The sequence below is a fragment of the Cataglyphis hispanica genome, chromosome 26 (genome assembly GCF_021464435.1).
Source record: "Cataglyphis hispanica isolate Lineage 1 chromosome 26, ULB_Chis1_1.0, whole genome shotgun sequence".
Classification (NCBI taxonomy): Eukaryota; Metazoa; Arthropoda; class Insecta; order Hymenoptera; family Formicidae; genus Cataglyphis; species Cataglyphis hispanica.
In genome coordinates this window covers 22,242-32,951 of record NC_065979.1, presented here as the reverse complement: position 1 = coordinate 32,951, position 10,710 = coordinate 22,242, and the positions used below count along the sequence as shown (strand labels likewise).

General features: G+C 29.4%; 1 protein-coding gene across 1 annotated transcript; it reads right to left on the bottom strand.

The window, feature by feature from the left end:
* Positions 1–3,346: 3,346 nt before the first annotated feature.
* On the bottom strand, positions 3,347–9,375 carry LOC126858626 (chitooligosaccharidolytic beta-N-acetylglucosaminidase). Its single transcript, XM_050609105.1, has 6 exons — positions 9,219–9,375; positions 7,504–7,915; positions 6,207–6,650; positions 4,773–5,284; positions 3,934–4,064; positions 3,347–3,660 (listed from the first exon to the last, which is right to left on the bottom strand). Exons 1-6 carry the CDS (start codon positions 9,278–9,280, stop codon positions 3,428–3,430), a joined length of 1,794 nt encoding a protein of 597 aa, XP_050465062.1. The 5' UTR covers positions 9,281–9,375; the 3' UTR covers positions 3,347–3,427.
* Between the last annotated feature and the right edge of the window lie 1,335 nt (positions 9,376–10,710).

Here is a 10,710-nt window from a genome sequence, read left to right as displayed (position 1 = left end):
TTAAATTATATTTCTAATGTGTTTTAATATATATTTAAAAAATCTATTAAAAGTTATTTGATTGCATTTATTGTAGCCCATCCATTTTGAGGCAACGGATTTATTTACAATCTACAATCTACATTTGCATCTACAATATCTACGGATCCGTCACCTCAAAATAAAATAAAATTTATCACTCACCGGCACTGATGCGCAACAGCGGAGATTTGGTCTTGAGGCTACGTTGTCTGCAACACACAAATATAAAATCCAAATTATAGCAACGTTTAAAATAATTATTAATATTTCAAAAATTATTATTGTGCGCATCGAATTTTATATCCGATGCGTATAATAATAAAAAGATATATAAATATGAAATAATTTTATAAATTCTAAAAAAGAAAACTATTTTAAATAAAAACTTTTATAGTATGAGTCTCTCTTGTTTAAACTATTCAAACAATGATTGAATCGAATTAATGCGTGTGCGGGATTTATAATAATTAATATAAAAATAATAATACTCACTCTTGGGTTGCTCCGCCGGTGCAAGATGCCTCTCCTAGGCCTCCTCCTCCACCTCTCAGATTGATTCACACGCGCGATATTTTAACGGCACTCCCGCACTTTTATTAAAAGATACTTCCGCACTTGTACGTGCGATACTTTGAACGACACTCCCGCACTTTCAAACTTCGGCACGATCGAATCCCGTGAATCGAATTTCACACATGAATCGTACTGCGAGTCGACAACTTTATTGCTCGAGCGTTGCTGTATGACTGATAACAAGGCTATAAATCGTAAGACGTTAACAATAGCGCGCTAATATTTACATCGCCAAGGCCGAATACAATGTTATTGTTTTCGCGACCGAAAATATGTTGCGTGCTATAACACCGTATATACGGTGTTGAATATTAAATAATACAAATATTTTAAATTATAGACTAATTATTTAATAAACAATAATTAATATTATCATGGAGCTTATTATTATATTAATCATTATTCGAACTTGCGATTTGACTATTTTATTACGCGTTCTCAAGCCAAATCATATTTAAATTATCAAAAATCGAATAATAAAATATGAATGATAAAATATAAAAGAAATATAATTAAAAATCAAGTATTTTTAAAGAAATAATTATTGTTTATAAAGAGAGAAAGAGAGAGAGAAAGATTGCGATAAAACAATAATTTACAATTTTGATTCTATCTAATCATTTCGATTCTCGATTAAAAGGTCATGCAAAATACGCGCTTCGAAATTTATCCATTATGATATAATTACGTATTATTTAAAATTTAAAGTGTGTAAAAGATAATTAATTATTTATGATATTAAATTATTTCCCGATACTTGTCGCGATCGCGTTGAGTAGAGAAATTTTGTGGAGTGTTCCTTTCTGTTCGAGTGTCGCCGTGAAAATAATAAAGCCGTAAGCCATAACACTAGCGCGCTAATGTTTACATCGTCAAGGCCGTATATTATGTTATGTTTTGATTATTCATTGCTGAAATATTTTCCTTACTATGACGTATATACAAACGGAATATTAAATTATACATGTATTTTAAATTATAAATCAATTATTAAATTATGAATTAATATATCACGGAGTTTATTATATACTGGCAATATTGTTACCTCTTTTTCGCGATGCTGATTGGTTATCTCGACGATGCACTGAACATTACTTTATATTAATAAAAGCTTGTCATAACTGAAAATGAGCGACACATTTGATAGTCTGAATATTAAGTGGGTGTGTAATTTTTATTTAATTTATTTTGAAAAAGTAGTAAACTAGAATTAATATGTAAGTAATTATATACACATACATATAAAACAAATGGCGCGCGCGTAGCGCGCGTTTATAGTATTCTAGTATTGAAAATTGTGTTATTAAAAATGTATAATAAAAAGAAATAAATAGCGCGCGTGAAGCGCACGCTGTGTGTTGTCTAGTGTATAAAAGAAGATTATTCAGTAATGCTAACAGAGAACACATGTATGTATTTGCAGAGTTATAGGAAAATAAAATTTTATAGATTTTAAATTACATTAATTTAAATTATAAGATATTTCTCCAGTTTACAATATTATGATACATGATTCTAGTCTTGATTAAATGTGTATATACATCACTCAAAATACGCGCTAAAAAAACTTATTGTAGCGATATAATTATGTTTAATTATAATATTAAATTATAATTATTATTTAAGATAGACAAAAGATAACTAATTATTAATCTTACGAAATTAAGTCAATACTTGTCACGATTATGTTTAGAAAATGAATTTAACGGAGCGTCTCGCACTGCTACTTTACTGTTTGAGGGTCGTGCGAATGATAACACGTAAGAAAGGAATTCGAGCGTCTCACCTCATTACCCTTATGTTTTGATAATTTGTTGCCGAAATACTTTCCGTACTGTAACATATATGCAAACGGAATATTAAATTATATATGTACTTTAAATTATAAATCAATTATTAAATTAACAATTTATATATCACGGAGTTTACCATTAATTACTCGTATTCGCGATTCAACTATTTTATTGCGCGATCCGAATCATATTTAAACGTCGAAAAGTCGAACAATAAAGCATTGGATAAAATATATTTATTAATTTTAGATAAAATATTTTTATTATTTATAAAAAAATAATTGTTACTTAGAGAAAAGGACAGAGGGGAGAGACGGGAGGAGGAGGAGGGAGGAAAGAAGGTAGGGAGATGGAGAGAGAATTAATTATATCAAATTATCTCCCGATTCTTGACGCGATCGACGTTTAGAAAAAGAATTTTCGATACATGACTTTGGATAAACATACAATTTCTTCTTTCTATCGAGAGAAAAACGAGAGTTCAATCAATCATTCTGATAGATCCATATAAAAATTGCTTTATAAGGCAGGCATTTATTGCCTCTTGGTGATATATTGCCTTTTGAAGATATTGTAAATTATATGAATAAAGATACAATAATAAAATTTGTTCTAATATAACATTATTATGAATTCTTATAAAATAAGATACATCAACCCTGCTTGACACGTGCACATAATATATTATCGCGAGTTAATCTTCATGATGTAATGAATGTATGAATTACATACAATTATTTGACTGTCTTAAATGTTTAAATTTAAATACGTTAAATGATAAAAAGTTCAAATTTTAGAAAAAAAAAAATTTTTTTTTTTGATAGAAATTTTACTTTTACACGGTAATTTATGTTTTCATTGCAATCGATTGCAATCGATAGCAAATAAAATTCAGATTAGAACCATTCAGATGTCAATTAAATTTCTACGAGAAAAAATCAAAATGACAAAGTCAAAAATAGTTGTGATGATTTATTTTAACATAAGATATATTTATATAAAAACAATAAGATTGCATAGAATTATTTGCTGTCTAGAATTTATGCGTAGCACGAGCCTTGATTTTGCATGCACCACTCAGGTTCCAATCTGTCCGCGTAGATTCCACGTTCGACGAGTCTCTCGCGTTGCCTCAACATCCTCTGCTCGGCGTGATGCCAAGTGGAATCCGGCTCACTCCACAATCTTTCGGCCATTGCGGCTGATCTCGGCCACAATCTCGAGTCGGTGGATGTGCTATCCGCCTGTTCGGTCCAAAGTGCAGCCTCTCCACCTGTATGTATTAGACTATCGGTTATTTGCAATTACTTGTTAATATTAGGAAGTAAATAAAAATTTTTGTTGTAAACTTATATTCGATACAACTGATCTACATATTAATATAATATTTTTAAATGTATTTTTTTTTTGTCACAAGTATTATAATATTACACATTTTACATAACATATAGAAAACAATAATTATTTAGTACAATCTTATATAACATATTATCTTATAACATACAAATTTATAGCAATGCTGATAAAGTTTAAACAGTTATTTTACCTAGAATAAGATGTTTTTTATTTTCATATCCTTGTTTCTTAACTATCTGTAATGGAGAATTATCATAAATCTTTTGCCAGCCCTTATATGGTGAGCACCAGTTGACACCCTCGCCTACCCAAGCTGCAAATCTATATAAAAAAAAAAAATAATGCTTAATTTTCTAAAATAATTAATTCGTATTTTCAGAATACATTTAATACACATAAAACATAATTATGTATTATAATTCATATAATGTGTATATGCACAATATGTTAAAAAACTTCCGAGATTGATTTTTTTTAATATATTAATGTATACTACACTATCTCTCAATCAATACTGAACTAATACCTTTTGACATATTCTATATTATTTCCATTGCATTATATGCAATTTTAATTTTTTTAACAGTGCACATTGAAAGATTGCTTGTTCGTTTTTTGTATTGTCGCAATTTCAAAAATGAAGCAATGATTTGCAATTAAATTTTGCTTCAAAAGTTTAAAAAAAAAAAAACGGCGATGGAAACATCAAATGATGCAAAAAGCGTGATTGTCCTGAACTATCTAGTTCCATTATTGATTGAGAAATAGTAGCCCTTATATATTTAAAAAAAGAAAAAATCAATCTTGGAACTTTTTGAACGTACCGTGTATAAATAATTATATGTATATTTAATGCTCATTTTTTCAAAGTAGCATTTATGTATTATACATATATTATGTTTATTTAAAGATTATTTAAATCGTACAATACATCAATCAAAAATTTTTAGATTCTTCAATTCTTCGCAAAAAAATCTCGTAAAAAAGAAAAAAATATACATTATTATAATTTTCATTAATTTTTCTCACCCACAATCAAGATATAGAGCATCGTAGTTTGAAAAAATAATTTTAAAATCATTGCGCAGCAGTCTCCCAATAGTCGAATCGTCGCCAGTCGTCCAAATCTGAATTATATATTTCTTAGGATCGATATGATGAATATTCTCCTCGCTAGTGAGTCCGCTGGTCCACAGGATGGCCGGAATATCCTTACCATCGTTGGCGATCTTTAGTTTCTCGAGAGCTCTTTCCTGAAAATAGTCCCACAAAAGATAGAAACTGCTCTCGCTAAGATCCCATCCCCTTTTTAGCATCCAGTTGGTAATGATATTCGTGGATCTCCAGCAGTTGATATTCACTTCGTCGCCGCCCATATGGAAGATGTCCGGCTGTCGGAAATCTTCTATCATATCTTTGTAGATTCCCTCGAGAATTTCGTACATCCTCTCGCTGGTAGGATTCAGCTGACCACACGGCGGCTCCACACAATAGTTCTTCCAGGGTTCAGCTTTGAAACAAACTGTAGTGTTGTCGCCAACCTTGTATAAAGAAAAATAGTAAATTATATTTAAGAAAAATGTATTTCTTTTTTAACAAAAGATTCAAATTAATTTTAAAAATAGTTCTCACACATACATACATCTTAAAATACTTTTGCATAATATTTTTGTAGTAAATCAATTTAAAATGTTCAATACGATCTCTAAGCTATCTTTATATATCATGTAGAATATTTCTTATATATGTATATGTATTTATCCACACATTTCATACACACATATATATCGCTATTTTATTTTAATTATTTTACTGTGATTTTGTGTTAAATGCAGTTAATGTATGCATTGCTCTATATTATTATTGTATATATGATATCGAATGTATGCATTTATTCGAATATTTAATAAAATGATTCAAGATTGTTTCAAACAACATCTGTGTTTAAACACTATATATATGTAATATTTCTTAATTAATCACTTAAATTTATTAACTCAAACACAGATGTTATCTCTCAAGCAGACTGTTTAATCTGCAATGACAATTAGTCATTAAGGTATGAACGAGTAAGAAGAATTGATGCAATTTGCAAGAAAAGAGTAATGCGTAAACAGCTTTTTTACATTAAGAAAAATACCATTTTTATTACTCGCTGACCAAATTGCATAAAATTTTCAGACCGTTTAAATTATCAAAGATAAAATTGTATTGATACAATTTTTGTTATAAAACGTTTTAATTAAATCTTATTATCCTTTCTTATAAAAATTTTTATTTACGTCATAATGAATTTAATAATGTATGTTCTCATACTTATTTATTACTAATACTCTTTTCGTAATAATAAAAATTATTGTATATATGATATCGAATTATTGTATACATATATGATATCGTAGATCTCTTATCTATAATCAAGGTAATAAAGAAAAATCTGCTGATATACAAGTTATCACTTACCCACTGCCAACCTTCGCCGACATGCGCAGGTGCGTCAAACTCCGGCAGAACCCTGACACCGCGGATCAAAGCATAGTCAATGATCTCCTTGATCATCTCAGGTGTGTAGATCTTGGTTGGTTTATAGCTACCGTACTTGGCAAAATCAGGCCACGTTCTGCTAACATAGGGAAAACTTTGGGAATCGGTGATATGCCAATGAAGTGTGTTTAATTTAGACATGGCCATGCCATGGATCGTTCGCAGAATCGTCTCTTTGTCAATGTAATTTCGACTAGTGTCCAAAAGAATCCCGCGGTAGGGATATTTTGGACCGTCCACAATATATACTTCATTGGCTATTTGAATCTGATTGCGCAGATCATCGAAGACAATCAGCTGGCTAAGGGTCTCTACGGCATGTCGAGCTCCAAAGAATGTATTTGCCGTGATGTCAGCCTCCACCTAAAATTTATATTAGCAAACTTTAATTGTATATTAAAAACGAATTTGAATGTACAATTTCTTATTTGTCAAGCGTTTGCTCGATGTTTTTAAGTCGTCAGAGATAGAAACGGTAACAACTAATAGTACGAATTATATCTCATATATGTCATCTGTCCATCATGCAAAAAGTTTTAATAATTTTAATTCCAACATTAACATCACTGATATATTATATTAAAAGAATCACATGGTCATTAGCAGAATATAATATAACACAAAATAACAGTGATATAAAATATATTTTTTTATATGTACATATATATGTATATGCAGTTAAATGTGTATCTTTTTCTCACATGTATGCATAGAAAACACATTTATGAATTTCGAAGATATTTCATTAATGATCTATTTCATTAATGACAGTTATGAAAATAAGATTGACAATAATGCTTGAAATAACAGAAAAGTATTTAACCCATTTATAAAATCTCAGTATAAATATTTTAACATAACTTTTCACATAACATAAAAAAAAAAAGAAAAAAATATTTAAACTGGAAATTTTTATTTACATAAGTATTTAATAATGTTGTATTAATATTATAAAAAAGTAAAAAAATTTTATCAAATCATTGCGTTGCCAAAAATCTGAAAATATATTTATTTTTCGAGTTCAAACGAATAAGCCCCCTTAATCTTATTCATAAGAAATGCAGACAATTTTATTTTCGAAGTCCAAATACGACAGTACATAAATTACAGTTGGACAATTCACAGAAACATCGGTCGACAATTTACTGAGAACCCAAAATAAATTTATTCATCGCGACGCGCATTTTTTTTTGCTTTTTTTTGTTATAAAACTCACATGCCCATCGACCATAACAACTCGGAGAGTGTAGCTCTCGTCGGTATCCAAGGTCAGCTTGACATCGTCGAGATTGATTCCTTCGTTGAAGCGAATCACTAGTTTTGTGCCGCCGGTATTCGGGGTTACGGAACCGCCAAGTCTCTTCTTCTCCTCCTTTAAATATTCCACGTTCCTCTGAAGAAGATTTCCGCACGCCGTCTGCGTGGAGATTCCGGTCAGCACGATGTTTTCGGGATTAAGCGGTACTGTGGTTTTGCTGATGGAGAGATGTCCCGTCGGTTTCGGCCAAAGGGTACCAGCTTCACCACAAGATAATTGGCATACGCTAAGAGCAACCGGGTTGATATCCTGTTCCGTGATCAATACTTTCTTGCAGAGACCACCATCGCATTTATATTGCCAAGGAGAACTATTGGATTGGAAAAAAAATATTGAAAAACTTTTTGCCGGATGTTTCAATATCGCGTGAGAAAATTCTCAATTATTTGTTTTATAAGTTTATTTTTATTATTATAAGTATATTGTTTGTATGCAATAAATAAACATTTAAATCTCGTAAAATTCTAATAGAGAATTTTAAATCACAAACAACAATGCACGTTAATGTTTTGATCATGTGGTATTCATAAAACAGAACTCGAGACTATATCCATGAAAGAATTGTAACGGTATAACGGTGACTGATTATGCTACTGCATAATTTAATCATTTTTAAAATATCAAGAATGACAATCACATTCTTTTCAAAAAATATAATAGAATTATAATAAATATTTTCTTTCACTTAGGAATAACGTAAATAATGTAAAATAACATTTGATTATCAAATCACTATATTTCACATTTAAAATTCTATCTATAAATTCAAAAAAATAATTTTCATTTAAAAACATGCATAGCAAGTTATATTTTATTGCATCTACATTTTTTAATGGTATGCCATCATTGTCTAAAAATTTCTGAGTAAAAAATTATACTTTACATTAAATCATAAATGTATATTTTATCTGTGCGATTTTCTATCAAGCATCAAAAATAATTCCTATTGTCAAGAGAAAAGAAATACCAAATTTTATTTCATCATTATAACGGTATTACCGTGAAAAGATTTCTAAATGCAGATTATGAGTGTGCATTCGAGTTCGAGAATGGCGGGAAAAAAAAACAATGAGTTTAATCATCTTTCAAATATCTTTGAACTTCAGAAAGATCTCGAGGCCGATGCGGTCTATTCCTCAATGAATTCACCCATCCTGTTGCTCCTGTCACCATATATATATATATATATATCAAGTGAATTACCTTTCTCCATCTAAAACTAATATTTACGTGATTGGACCTGGCACTGTTGCTTGACCGCTTTAAAGAGCATGTACAATGTATGCATAATCAACTCGTGTTCCTATCATATACGAAGATACAGACGATGATAATCGGAGAAAATAGCGAGAAATAATAGCGGATGTTATTAAAAATCGATGATCAAAATCAAGATCAATCATCAAAATCTTAATTTATACCGAAATTATACCGAGTTTAATATTTGATATCAAGTGTTATTCAACGTCGAATGTGCGAAAATAATCTCTGTGTATTTACGGAGCAATAGTAACGCGACAATCGATGCATTTTCTTTTGGACTAGTGATATTAAAAAGCATGAAATTGATGAAATTAGAATGATATCTCTCCAATCTCTGGCTCGGTACTCACGCGTACTCTTCGGCTTGAGTAACACTGCCAAGCGCGAGGACGATGATCAGTCGAGCGAACATGTTGCTTAAAGTGAATTGCCAGAGCTACTGTCCGTCGAAGACTCGATTGCCGCTCGCAGAATGATTTCATTCTTCGCTCGAAGATTATATTCATGCCGCGCGTTTAAGTAGGGGAAAAACTGAGGGTGGGGCAAAACCTCGATATATCTAATGTCCGAAAAAAATTCATACACATCATGAATACGGATTGCAACCCTTACATTGTGCCATAATGAATATAATTGTTTGAAAAAAATAGAAGAAACTACAATATGTAGATAAGCTCCCTGTAAAATTTTACTGTCAAAGATATCACATCTTAAAAATATTGTACAATATTATTTTCCTATTGAGATAATCAGTTTTTGTAATACCGTTGGAAAATTTATATTTTCTTATTAAAAAATGTGCCGATTAAAATTTTTGTGTTAAATATTAAACACATTTATGTGTTAATTTAGCATATTGCTATTGTGTTAATTAAATTCAAATATTAAATTATTAAAACAACTGAAATAAAGTGTAAAAATAACACATTATATATATATATATATATATATATATATATATATATATATGTATATATATAAAATTAAAAATATATGCACATTGTGTTATTTTTACACTTTGTTCAGTTGTTGATTAAATGATGATATTAAAATATTACGTTAATATTTTATGTTATAAATGACAAGAGTTATCTGTTAAAATTCACAGAAAAATATGTTCATTTTACACAAAATTTTTATTTTAAATTACTATAAAGTATACATTCATTCATTTTGTGTCGAAATATTAATGTAATATTTTAATATCACCATATCACCAATACCTATCCATATTATATTGAATTAACAATAAATTATTAACATTAATATTAATACTAAATTATTAACGTTAAACATTTATATGGATCGTTTGGAATGTTGTGATATATATTATTAAATGTAAGTCAAATTAGTTTCCCAGCTATGCAATTTCATCCGTCTTTGAAATTAAAATTAATATCATTAAGATTATAATTTTTCTCGAAACACTAAATAATCAGAGATATGCAAAATGGGTGTCCAAACTCATTTAAAATAGAAAATGCAAAATAGTTGGAACTTTTCCATTTAAAAATGCAAAATTGTTTTTAAACGTCTATTTAAAATAGGAAATAAAATATAGGTACTTTTAGAATGGTTTTTTAAAATAGTGATGGTTTTTTTTAAAATATTTATATTCTTATATTTATTTATATTTAAATTCTTATATTTTTTACTACTCCTATCTATTAAATAGATTTTATTTATTAGATTATATCTTACTATCTCTATTTTTATTTCTTGTATAAAGTCGTGTCTGCAGTCTGGCATATTTCACTGCGTACATATATACATCACAAGCTAGCATAGTGATAATGGATTAACTAGGCGCACTGAAGAATAAGTTAGTCTCCATGCTATATT